Source organism: Triticum aestivum, chromosome 3A (assembly GCF_018294505.1).
Source record: "Triticum aestivum cultivar Chinese Spring chromosome 3A, IWGSC CS RefSeq v2.1, whole genome shotgun sequence".
NCBI classification, from domain to species: Eukaryota; Viridiplantae; Streptophyta; class Magnoliopsida; order Poales; family Poaceae; genus Triticum; species Triticum aestivum.
Genome location: NC_057800.1, coordinates 721337653 through 721351782, shown reverse-complemented (window position 1 = coordinate 721351782; position 14130 = coordinate 721337653). Strand labels below are relative to the sequence as shown.

At 43.7% G+C, this 14130-nt stretch overlaps 1 protein-coding gene across 1 annotated transcript; it reads left to right on the top strand.

Annotated features, from left to right (window-relative positions):
• Positions 1–10762: 10762 nt before the first annotated feature.
• LOC123059438 (protein spotted leaf 11-like) lies at positions 10763–13402 on the top strand. Its single transcript, XM_044482015.1, has one exon. It carries the CDS (start codon positions 11028–11030, stop codon positions 12060–12062), a length of 1035 nt encoding a protein of 344 aa, XP_044337950.1. The 5' UTR covers positions 10763–11027; the 3' UTR covers positions 12063–13402.
• Positions 13403–14130: the final 728 nt, after the last annotated feature.

Below are 14130 nucleotides of genomic sequence, written 5' to 3'. Positions count from 1 at the left end.
TCATCATTAGTGAACAGGGTAGCTATATCATTTAATTTAGTAAGATGTGCCACAACAGTTTCAGATTCATAGCCATAAAAAGGATCAGATTCAACCAAAGTAATTATATCAGGATCAACAGAGAATTCATAATCCTTATCAGTAACACAAATAGGCGAAGTAGCAAAAGTAGGGTCAGGTTTCATTCTAGCATTAAGGGATTGCTGCTTCCATTTAGCTAATAACCTCTTTAGATCATATCTATCATTGCAAGAAAGAATAGCTCTAGCAGATTCTTCATCCAGAACATAACCCTCAGGCACAACAGGAAATTCATATTTATTAGGGGGAGAGTCTTCATCAATTTCATCAATATTATCAGTTTGAATAATTTCATTCTCTCTAACCCTAGCAAGTTGTTCATTAAGAAATTCACCAAGTGGCACAGTAGTATCAAGCATAGAAATAGTTTCATCATAAGTATCATGCATAGCAGAGGTGGCATCATCAATAACATGCGACATATCAGAATGAATAGCAGAAGCAGGTTTAGGTGTCGCAAGCTTACTCACAACAGAAGGTGAATCAAGTGCAGAGCTAGATGGCAGTTCCTTACCTCCCCTCGTAGTTGAGGGATAAATCTTGGTTCTTGGATCTTTCAAGTTCTTCATAATGATAAGCAGATATAAATCCCAAGTGACTCAGAGAATAGAGCTATGCTCCCCGGCAACGGCGCCAGAAAATAGTCTTGATAACCGACAAGTATAGGGGATCGCAACAGTTTTCGAGGGTAGAGTATTCAACCCTAATTTATTGATTCGACACAAGGGGAGCCAAAGTATATTCTCAAGTATTAGCAGCTGAGTTGTCAATTCAACAACACCTGGAAACTTAATATCCACAGCAAAGTATTTAGTAGCAAAGTAATATGATAGTAGTGGTAACGGTAGCAAAAGGTAATGATAACAAAAGTAATGTTTTTGGTATTTTGTAGTGATGACAGCAATAGCAATGGAAAAGTAAATAAGCGAAGAACAATATATGGAAAGCTCGTATGCGATGGATCGGTGATAGATAATTATGCCGGAAGCGGTTCATCATGTAACAGTCATAACCTAGGGTGAAACAGAACTAGCTCCAATTCATCAATGTAATGTAGGCATGTATTCCGAATATAGTCATACGTGCTTATGGAAAAGAACTTGCATGACATCTTTTGTCCTACCCTCCCGTGGCAGCGGGGTCCTATTGGAAACTAAGGGATATTAAGGCCTCCTTTTAATAGAGTACCGGACCAAAGCATTAACACATAGTGAATACATCAACTCCTCAAACTACAGTCGTCGCCGGGAGTGGTCCCGATTATTGTCACTTCAAGGTTGCCGGATCATAACACATAGTAGGTGACTATAGACTTGCGAGATAGGATCAAGAACTCACATATATTCATGAAAACATAATAGGTTCAGATCTGAAATCATGGCACTCGGGCCCTAGTGACAAGCATTAAGCATAGCAACATCAATCTCAGAACATAGTGGATACTAGGGATCAAACCCTAACAAAACTAACTCGATTACATGATAAATCTCATGCAACCCATCACCGTCCAGCAAGCCTATGATGGAATTACTCACGCACGGCGGTGAGCATCATGAAATTGGTGACGGAGGATGGTTGATGATGACGATGGCGACGGATTCCTCTCTCTGGAGCCCCAAACGGACTCCAGATCAGCCCTCCCGAGAGGTTTTAGGGCTTGGCGGTGGCTCCGTATCGTAAAATACGATGAATCCTTCTCCTTTATTTTTTTTCTCCCCGAAAATGAATATATAGAGTTGGGGTTGAGGTCGGAGGAGCTCCAGGGGGCCCACGAGGTAGGGGGCACGCCCAGGGGGGCAGGCGCACCCCCACCCTCGTGGCTAGGGTGTGGGCCCCTGGTCTTGATCTTTTGCCAGTATTTTTTATTATTTTCAAAAAGACGCTCCGTGGAGTTTCAGGTCATTCCGAGAACTTTTGTTTCTGCACATAAATAACACCATGGTAATTCTGCTGAAAACAACGTCAGTCCGGGTTAGTTCCATTCAAATCATGCAAGTTAGAGTCCAAAATAAGGGCAAAAGTGTTTGGAAAAGTAGATACGACCGAGACGTATCAGTGTCGTACCTTCGGTGCTAGATCGGTCAATCGTGAAGACGTATGACTACATCAACTGCATTGTCATAATGCTTACGCTTACTGTCTACGAGGGTACATAGATGATACTCTCCCCTCTTGTTGTTATGCATCACCATGATCTTGTGTGTGCGTAGAATTTTTTTTGAAATTACTGCATTCCCCAACATGCGTCGTTGCTCGAGTCCTATGGCTCCGCTCGTGAGATCTGCCTTGATGGATGGCAATACCATGAGCGTCAGGCGAAACTGGAGGCTGCCTACAAGGAGTTTGACGAGACCGCAGGAGAAGCTCCGATGTTAAGGCGATGTCGTCCACTTGATCCGAAGGGAAGACCCGGACAAGATCACCATCCACCATGCAGCTCACACCGCCAATGGCACCGGCCAACGGCGCAACTCATATGCCATGACCGCATCCCACTTCACCGCCGTCGTGCAGTCCGCCAAAGCCACTGCAAAAATCTCGCAACCGCCGCCTTTTGGAACGGAAAATGAGTCCTCGTCGTCGTCGGCCTCACGAGCGGTGTCACCCGAAGGCGACACAGGGCGATCCTATTTTTTAGGAGGGTCGTTTCCTTTAAAATTTGGGAAGAATTTCACTTCTCTGGCCTTTGGACCATCTAAGGATGCACACAGCCTTTTAAGCATGAGTGCCAGGATTTTTAATCTCAGATACAAACCAAGCCGGGTCCTCAAGGATAAATGCATGAGTACCAGGAAAGCCTCGTCCTCAAGGATAAATAGGAACATAAATTCGCCTCCATGAGAATTTGAAGCCAGGTGTTGGGTTTGTACATCCACTCTCCAACCAGTTGAGGTAGGTTCACTCCAAGTTGATATTGTCCATTTAACTATGTAACATGTATGCACAATTTTCTTATTAAAATTCTTCAATGAAGATGGTATGTAATAATTGGTGTTGAACAATCAAGAATATATATGTATCTGCACAGATAATTAATTAGTGAGGCATGAAAGGTTGTCTTGATGATGTGGACGGTTGAACATTCCCCGCATCATCATCCAACTAATGCTTTTCAAAGGTTGTATTTTCAACCCCGCAAAAAAAATGTTCTATTTTCAAGCAAGGTGCAATGGAAATTGTTTTCTTTCCCGACATGTTTAATGGGTGTGCAAATTATATCGCACCAGGATTGAGCCCTTCCTATTCACGTGAAAAAAAGGAGAAATCAACGTGAGCCCTTCCTATTCCATCACTGGCATCGCGTAGGCCGCAGGCGCAGCTGTTCGATCCCTAGACCGCCAACGTCCGGCGTTCCTACTACTGGTACTGTCGGTGCCACCGGTGTGGCCTCCTCCCTCCTGAGCGTACTAGTAATTTCCTTCCTAATTCACCTCTGATTTTAGTTCCTAAGGCCTCCGTCTGTAATTCTGTATACGCAGTTAGGAACACGTCTAATCTAGTTCCCCTTTGATTTCAATTTCTTGGGCCACCATCTGTAATTCTGTATATAGGCAGTTAGGAACATGTCTAATCTATTTCGTCTCTGATTTCAATTCTAGGAGCCCCCATCTGTAATTCTTTATAGGCACACGTACTGACGTAGTGACACTCATCACGCAACCATCAGGTATATCATATTGCGGTTCCTTGATGCATAGCGGTACCCTTCAACAACTGATGCAACAATTTTGTTTTGTTTTTAGCATTGTGTGTTATCATGTCACCCAACGTACGCATCGGGTAGCGACAATAAAAGGAAAAGGAAGAAGGCCGTCGATAAATTGGTACAATCACAACACGGAGATATCCACAAACTTTTTAAGTGTAATAATGGTGCTTCCATTGCTTCGATAAACCAAGATGGTGAGTTGGCGATGGTTGCCAACTTGCCATAGAGGAAGAGTAGCAAACTATTGGGAATTCAGAATATGACCATCAATAAGAAAATGTCGACACCAACATCGCCGATAACAATGTAAGTGGTTCTGAAAATGTAGGTAATTCATTGGATGGACAGGCACAATCTGCTAGTGTTGATGAACAACCTGTTCATACTCCTGATAATTATGATCCAAGAAATTAGGATAATCATGATAATAAAGCAAGAGACATCTTAGTTGAGAAAGGGCCTATGAGAGAGTAAAAGATGGAATGGCAAGTAGATGAAGCAGGAAGAGATTTTTCCTATTCTCATTATCATAGATAATTAGGCAATGAAGAGCAACATGATAGGAAGTGGCTAGTTTATCCAAATGATTTCGACAAAGTGTTTTGCTTTTGTTGCAAGATCTTCAAGTCTAACACTAGCAGGAGTCAGAGTTCCATAGCACGTGATGGATTACGACATTGGAGGCATATTAATGAGAAGCTTAAAAATATGAAAAATAGTGTCAAGCATATTAATAACATGAAAAATTGGATTTAATTGAGGATGAGGCTAGGGAAGAGGAAACTTTGACAATGAATTGCATCATCAAATAACATTGGAGAAAGAACGTGCCAGGCAAGTTTTGTTAAGAATAATAGAAGCCACTCTATTTCTCTTTCTTAGTTTACAGTGGCTTTTATGTTGGTTTTTTTTAACACAAAAGCTATTTATTTTTAAAATGATTTTTTGAAAAATGTTATATTTTAAAAATGTGATATCTAAAGAGTGTAAACATTCTTTTCAAACATTTGTCAAAAAAATTATAAATAACGAAAAATTGAAACTTATTAAATCTCTTGAGAACTTTTTTGAAAATTTGGAAACACCTTTTCGAAAATTAGTAAAATATAAATAAATAAATAAATAAAACCTGGAAAACTTGTAGAGAACTATCGAGAAAGAACCTTATAAAAGGAACAAAACAAGATAATGGGCGGGCCCACTCTATCGCACGGTACAAAGGTCAAGTGCGCTAGCCCAACATTCCCTGCAACAATAGTGCGACAAATATGGAAAATGGACCAGCGGGACACAAAAATGAATAACCCTCCTCAGGTCATGCTTTGGACCAGGACATTCGCAGGGACGGGGCATCCCTGATTTTTTTTCGTTCTTGCTTTTTACTTTTAAAAAGGTTCATAGGTTCAAAAGGATGTTTATGAAAAAAAAATCTATCTGAATTAAAATTTTCATGAATTTTGAAATTGTTCCTACATTTCTAGAATGTATAGATGTTCAAAAATTGCTCTGGAATTTGTAGAATTAGCTGGCTTTTAGAATATGTTCATTAATTTGACAAAAAAACTTGGATTTCAAAATATATTTAGTTACTTGCAAATTGTTCTTAGATTTAAGAAAATGTTCCCATATTTCAAAATTGTTTAAAATTTCAAATAATGTTTATGAATTTGAAAAGGTGTTATCCAATCTAATAAATGTTTCCAGCTTTCAATAAGTATTCTGAATTCAAAAAATAATTACTAAATTTAACAAATATGTACGGATTTTTAAAACTGTTCAAAAGAATGAAAAAAGAAAATGAAGAAAAAATTGAAAATAAATAAATAAAAGCAACAAAGAAAAATATCGTTGTAGCACCGTAACAGATAAAAACAACTAGTGGGAAGCCTAAACAGAAAAATGGGACGCCCATGTAGCACCGTAACACTAGGAGGTGTGCGTTTGCTATCTGGATCCTATTCCGGCGTCGGTTTTTTCTTTGGAGTGGTTATTCCGGCGTAGGTTGGAGAATACGGATCAAATGCGTGCTCCGTATTGCGCCGCTAGTAATGATTGATCCGGCCCAATCAGCAAGGCTTCTCTTCTGGTTTGGGATGGTTCTACAACCTTCCATGGCTGGTTTTTGTCTTTTTGTGTGATTTTTTTTCAATTTTTTCTTCTTCTTTCCTTTTTGTTTTTGTTTTCATTAATTATTTTTAGTTTATTATCTTTTTACCTTTTTATTGTTATTTTCCTTTTAATTTCACAAACATATTTCAAATTCATGAACATTTTCTTAAATCGTGATTTTTCTTAAATCTTGTGCATTTTTTGAATTCATTAATTATTTTTTAATCTCGGCTTTTTTACAAAATATTTTTAAAAATTGAAATACTTGAATATTTTTGAATCCATGAACATTTTTAAGATTTTGCAACATTGTTTAAATCGTGGAAATTTTATTCTTGAACATTTTGTGAAATGTCAAACATTTAAAAAATTAGAAAATATTTTTGAAACCTAGGGAATTGTTTTGATGACAAATAAATTAATTGGAAAACAATTTTCAAATTTTATGAACATTAAATTCGTGAGAATATTGGAATATTTTTACAAATGTGCGAACATTTTTTGACATATTGGGACATTTTCCAAACTCATGATTTAGTTTTTAAATTTGAAACATCTTTTTAATCCATGAAATATTTTAGATCTCAGAACATTTAAAAATAGAACATTTTTGTAAAATTTTGACCTTTTTTAAAATCCTGTTTTTAAAGCAAAAAAACAAGGAAAATAAAAAGGACACAAAAAGGAAAAAAATTAAAGAGAAAAACAAGGAAAGGGCGCCGCCCGGGTACATGGGCCAGCACAAAAGCGCGGGAGTTTTGGTGACACCCGTCGCACCACATGCTATATAAAGAGGTCCTTCCCCCACATAAGGATATTGGAGATGGTGAATCATAGGAACCTCTACATTAGCATCTTGAGAAGCGACCAAAAAGGCTTCACTGCCTCTGCCAATGTCATTGTCGGCCGGAGAGTGCTTGAGAAATGAGAAGATGCTTTCCTTTACATAGTAGCAATAGGTTCCGGCTTCCCTTAAGGGTGTTTGGCAATATACCAGTCTGGAGTGCATCGCCAGAGTAAGCTGGTTGTGGTTTCCCTTAAGGGTGTTTGGCAATATGCTTGTCTGGAGTGCATAGCTGGAGGAATCAGATTGTCTCTGGTGCATGGTGGTTGTGGCTCTGCTCTTCGCGGTGCTTTGATGGTCTGAGCCAGTTGTGAAAGTTGGTTGCATCCTCAACATCTCCTTAAGTCGCCATGGTGGTGGTCAAGGCAAAGAAGAGGAGTGAGAAGAAGGTTCTTACTGTTGGAACTAGAGCTCATCATTGATGGCGTCGTAGATGCAGCAATGACTCATGCATGAGAGAGTCGGCCGTCATCACCACTCTATCAGCCCTCTTGGTCAAAGGGAGGCCAACCCTATTCCTCCCGTCCATGAAGCCTGATGGGAGGTAGGCCTGCTTCTTGGTTGTGTCCATGGCGTGCAGCTATGGAGCTCTCGAAGGACCAAGTGGTATCGTCCCTAGCGCCTACGGGGTTGGTGCTGCTCGGAAGTAGTTGTGGACCCAATTGCATTTCTGTTATGGATTTTGGGGCCCTATTTGCATAATTTAGGGACTAGGTTGTAATTCATGACTAACTTTTTTCAAATAGGCATCAACTTCTTAACAGAGATATACCAGTATTCTTAGGTACAAAAGGCATTGACCACAGGCGCCAGCAACGTAGAAGGGAGGTCCGGGATTGGCCCTCGGCATTTTCCATGACCCATGAGGTGCCTCAACACATGGCTGTTGAAGAGCTGTGGAGAAGTCTAGAAGCGAGCATTAGGGAAGAAGTAATGAAAAATTTGTTTTCTAACCAACAAACTTGCTAAGTACTACCACGTACGTGGCACGTGTACGGAGTGTGCGTCCTCGTTGTATATTCCACTCCTATTAAAAAGCATGCTGGAAAGGAAAAGAATGCGTGCACAACATCTTACTCGTCGATCTGCTTCGGACAATCCAAGGTCAAAGGCGACCGTAATTTACGTCCTAACTAGTAAAACCGAGACAACACACGCACGTAACTTCAAGAATGGCAAGTATGTACGTACTTGAAAACTGCTTGTCGATGAAGATAACATACGTGTAGATCGCCGGCTTGGTGCTTACGCTTCACATCAGCGGTGGCCACGAAGGTCAAAGTAGGTCCGGCCGGCCGCCGTACGTCACCACAGTGATCAACTCGAGCCGCCGTGCATGTTTTTCAACGCTGATCATCGCGAGCATCGGTTTGCTGACTTTCCTTTATGGATGAAAGCTCAGTCCAAATTTCCACTCAAGCAAAGCAGCCAACAGCGAGCTGAAGCATCGGGGCGTACTCGTCCCTTCGACATGACATGTTTCTTCCTTGAAAACGAAGATCGTCGTCTATTCGTCCGACGTCCACATTTCGATCGAGCATATGTGTTATGTAAAAAATGTAAATATAAAACGGGCACGTTGCGGTCGGAAAATACGCGTATGCTTCTGCTAGCTAGGATTACCCGTCAAAAGCCGTTTAGATTGTTTGGATCTAGCTAATGACAGCACCTAATTTGGACCGTGTCAATGTGTTGTGTGCACTTGAATGATGTGCCAGAAACGCGCGAAAGCAGCTCGATCAATTAGCGACCTGGTTTCATTTCAGCAGAGGCGCAGAGCCCGGCGCAGTTTATGTGTGTGTACGAGCTTGAAGCTCAAGACAACGAGAGGAAGAAACAACCTTAGGGTATCTCCAATGTTATGCAAGCGGATTAGGAGCACTCGGATGCTCCACCCCCTATATTCAAAAATAATTTAATAATTCGAAAAAAGTCAAAAACTTCCTAGATATATTTTAATCAAATATGACTAGGTATTGTACTTGTATAAGAAGTTTGGCTAAGGAATAATTCTCGTTGACTTCAGGAAAAAAAATTATGACAACAATATAGCATGAATAGTACTTGTATCTAGCATTTTTCGGGAAATCTTTGACCCTGGATATAATAAAATTCATTTCCTATTTAATCTTTTTATACGAGTGCAGTACTTGGTCATGTTTGATTTCATAAAAAATTCTGGGGTTTTTTTTGACTTTTTTGAATTACTAAATTATTTTTAATATAGGGGGGCATAGCACCTGAGAGCTCCTATGCATTTTCGCCATGTTATCCTCTAAAATAGACACATTGCCAGTCCGTGGACTGCGACCAAACTGTTTGTGGACACGAAACGAAACGGGAGCCGGTCATCCGGCCATCCAACCATATATTGCGCCAAACAACAACAACCTTTCACCAAATAGCTAGCACGTTCACTAGTGCCTTTTGTCAAACATGCGTGTTATACTAATAAGCACTTAAAACGAAATTAGGTCCATTTGAGCTAGTTTTCTTTCGCCCTTTTGAGATACACCTTCCGCCATTTGACACTTGAGCTAGCTACCTTCCGCCATTTGAGCTAGGTATAGCTAGTACACCTCCCGTCATTTGATATAGGAAGAGAGAGGGGAGGATGCAATGTGTGGAGTACGTGGTGGCTTTTAGTTCGTCAAGTTGATGTCGGAACTATCGCAAAACTTCAGCAGATTTGTTTTTGGTTTGCGGAAAGAACTGACAAATAGACGCGTTCATGAATAACAACTGGTCTATGACGGTCTGTTTGAGAGTTGGCGTTGGAGATGCCCATATCTCTTGCGGCTCATGGCATCACATGCCTTCCGTCTCTATAGCAGCGGCATGATGCATGCATAGGTAATTGTATAGCTGCATCGCACACGGCCATTGATCCCGGATCAGTGTTCGGGATCCAACCGTGTATCGAAGAACAAAGTCTAAAAACCACCCGGATCCAAACCCAGACCCAACGTACAAAAATACTAACATACTTGTCTCTTTTCTTTTCATCGTCACATACTAATCTTGATAGGCAAAGTTTTCACTGTGTTTTCTCACGCCACCCATTCTCCTTGCCGTTGGACATGGTCTCGTTCTATGAAATGGGACAGAGGTGGAACAAACCCGCCAAGAGTTTGGTCTACGGAGAGTTTTCGCATGTGCGCTGTGCTCAGTGCATACACACGGCGCTCACGGAAAAAGGAGCAAAAGATATTTGAAACTGGATTGATGCCGGAAGGCAAAAAGGTCGCACTAGTAGTAGAGTGGACCTTGTAATTGTAAGGATTCAGGCAAGCAACAGAAGAGGCAAGGAATACCCAACCTTAGGTTAAGCATCACGTCCGTGTCAAAATACGTACGTCCAGCAGATCTTACGTGTCTTTGCTATCCTATATATACGTGAGGAAACAAAAACCATCCATCTTCCTGACACCGAGACCCCAAGGAGCTCTGCAACTGGAGACCATCGGGCTTGGGTTCATAACAGAAGCACGGAGATCGTATGCTCAATTAACTCTTAAGAAACTGAAAAATCTCTGATCATGATGATCCAGGGTATGTCGCGATGCCTCAACGCGCACGTGTACGTACAACCATCAGACGTACGTGCACGAACGCGTCGCACGTCGGCCCCCGCCGAGGCGCGCGCGATGCCGACTGAGCGACAAGCTCGCGCCATTTTTCTCCGGAGTGTCAACTGATTAACTGCTTGATCGAGAGGAAGAACCCACCATCCTTATCGCTCACAGCTCCCCGCATTAAACACCTTAGCCGTCGCGTCATGGATGATGCGACGGATGGCCGCACCTGCACGTGCCGTCATCCACCCGTGATCTTCACCGATCATATCCCGATTAGAATGGAGCAAAGTAACTTTGATTCTAATTTACATTAGAGGCACAGACTTCTCTCAGCACAATGCGACCATTCGCGTGAACGCATGAGCATAGATTTGCCCGAAGCAGCAGAAAGAAGTTTGAACCCGTGATCGCCGGGAATGGTAAAAGCGCGGGAGAAGCGTTCAACAACACCCCACTAAACTAAGATCAAGAAGCTTCACACGTACTTCCCCGAAGATAACAAAGTGGCTTCAACCTTACGACCAAGCGTAAAGAAATCCCACGTCAACTATCACTCGCGCGCGCCACCGCCACCTCCCCACCCACCAACCGGCGACGGGAGCTCCCTCGCACCCTCCAAAACCGCATCCCACCACCACGCGCGCACGCAACCGCGGCCAGATCCGTCGACGCCTCCACCCGCAACCATCCAATCCCGCACACAGCGATGGAAGTGAAGCTGCACGCGGCGCGGACGCTGGTGGGCCGGCTGCGGGGCGCGGCGGCGGTGCGGGACGCGGGCGCCACGGCGGCGGCCGTCGCGGAGCTGCGGCGCGCCTCCAAGGACGACCCGGAGGTGCGCGCGCCGCTGGCGGACGCGGGCGCCGTGCCGTTCCTCGCGTCGCAGCTCACGGCGCCCTCCACGTCCGCCGCCGCCGAGGACGCGGCCGCCGCGCTGCTCAACATCTCCCTCTCCGCGCGGGAGCAGCTCATGTCGGCCCCGGGGATCCTCGACGCGCTCGCCCGGGCCATCCGGGCCGAGGACTACGCGGCCGCGCACCACGCCGCCGCCGTCGTCGCCAGCCTGCTCTGCGTCGACGCCTACCGCCCCATCGTCGGCGCCAAGCGCGCGCTCCTCTCCGCGCTCGTCTCGCTCCTCCTCCCCTCCAAGGCCCGCGGCACGCGCGCCACCAAGGACGCCCTGAAGGCGCTCTTCGGCGTCGCGCTCTACCCGCTCAACCGCGCCGCCCTGGTGGAGCTCGGCGTCGTGCGGGCGCTCTTCGGGCTCGTGATGACGGACGGGCGCACGGGCATCGTCGAGGACGCCACCGCAGTCGTCGCGCAGGTGGCCGGGTGCGCCGAGAGCCTCGACGCCTTCGCTGCGGTGTCCGGGGTGCGCATCCTCGCGGACCTCGTCGAGCCCGGGGGCGCCGCCACGGGGCGGGCCAGGGAGAACGCGGCCGCCGCGCTGCTGAACCTCGTCGTGGCCGGCGGCGAGCGGGCCGTGGCGGAGGTGCTGGACGTGGGCGGCGCCGAGGAGGCCGTGAGGGAGCTGGCGGAGGACGGCGAGGCCAGCCCCAGGGGGAAGGCCAAGGCGGAGGCGCTGCTGAGGGCGCTCGAGGAGGGAGCCGCCGGCGCCAGGCGTCGGCATGAGCACCGGTTCGCGGATTTCCTAAACGGGCTCGTGGTGTCCGACCCCTACTTCTCGTCGCCGGCGTCGGCCACCACGCGCGACGACGCGTCACGCGTTACGCTTGGCTGACACTGCACGCACGTACGTACGTGTCTAATTAATTTGCACGCTGGTAGTATACTTCTGTGTTGTTGATCAGCTGATGTACATACTACAGTACCGTAGTAGTGCTCGTACACTAATGGTTATTCGAGGAGATTCTTCCGTACATTCACAAGAAATTTTCAGAGACTGATTTTGAATTATTGTTTTGTAAAAAAAATCAGATTCTTTTATTTTTGGCGAGAGAAACTTCTGATCTATTTCAAATTCTTTATCTGGTAAATTTCAGGAGAACTGGTTTTAAAACCAAACTACTCTCTTCATTTCAACTTTGAGTCATCTATTTTAAAAATGGAGCGAGTGATGTTTTGTGTGTACGATTGGAGCAACCCTCCTATTTGACTAGTTTGTTTTTGCAGTAGTAGCATTATGTTGCCCGCAAAAAAAAAGTAGCATTATGTTGACTCGTGGGTGTATCTAGGTGATGGAGATTATAAATTTTATTACAGCTTGGAAACGACGCAAGCTAAAGTGGACGGTGATTGTAGGATTTGACCAAGCCGTAGGATTTCCTGGCTTCAAGCGAGCTGCTACGACATGCTATCGTGGTGTATGTGGTCAGCATACACATACAAATGTGCCCGACTTGTACATCGTGTTTGGGCGATCATCAAACATTGAAATGCACGATTTTTTACATCTTCGGCACAAGCAAGTCGTTCATAAACTAGCCGGATGGCCCGCACATTTACGCTGCAATCATCGGTGTTAATTGGTTAAGAATGTTATTATTAGTTTTTATCCTAATTATCTTTCATATCTAAATAGCTAATCTCACTAACATATTTTTTTCATGCCACCTCACCATGTAGTAACATGCATGCAAAAATCTCCACCTCAACATGCAACCATGCATTTAAAAAAATCCCATCTCAACATGGAAACATGCTTGACAATTTTCATTCTGTTATGCTATTTATGTTTAGTAAATATTTTACAACTATATACTAACCAAACAAAAAGAATCATATGTAGTTTTTGTTTCAGTTCTCATACTATTACTTCAAATATTCACGTTCTGTACAATCAAATCTCATTACAAATATATCGCAAATCATTTCCGCAACAACGTGCATGGTATCATCTAGTACTTCATAAATTTGAGTACCCCGGTAGAAAGTAATAATAGAAAATCCCACGGCTAAAGAGTTCATTTCATTCATGACCAAACTTTTGTCATGCTTTCAAAAATGAACTTGTGTTACTCAAATTACAATCCACACGGAACAAAAAAAAAACTACACCGCTTGGACCAGAATGTAGCCACACAACTGCACGACGTTCAATGCATATAAAATTTGCCGTATAATCACTAACCATGTTTTGGCCACGACTAAAGAGAGTAATATAAGATTTGTTAGTTGCATGTTTTGGCCACGACTGTTCAATGAGCAAACTGCATACCCATCACCTGGCGCACTCTGGGTCAGCCCAACGCGGGGGCGCGCGCGCGCGCGCGCGCACACACACACACACGCACACACACGCACACACACACACACACACACACACACACACACACACACACTCACTCACACACACACACACACACACACACACACACACACACTCACTCACACACACACACACACACGCGCGCGCGCGCGCACGCGCACACGCACCCACGCACCCACGCACGCACACACACACACACACACACTGTTTTCTTCATTATTGTTTTTGTTTCTATTATATTTATTTTTCTTTTTTCACGTAATTTGGAAATGTTTGTGATTTTATGAAATACTCATAAATTTGAAAAATTATTCATAAGTTCAATAAATGTTCATGATTTAGTTTTTTGGTGAATTTGAAAGAGTGTTCCTGAGTGCAAAAGATGTTCGCGAATTCAAAAATACTCGTGAATAAAAAAAAGTTTGTCAAATCATAGAATTTTTTTCATAAAAATTAGAAAATGTTCACAAATTAATAAAATGTTCTTGGATTTCAAAAAGTTCATGGATTCAAAACATATTTGGGAATTCCAAAACTTTTCACTAATTAAAAGATGTTCACGAGTTCGTAAAATATTCAC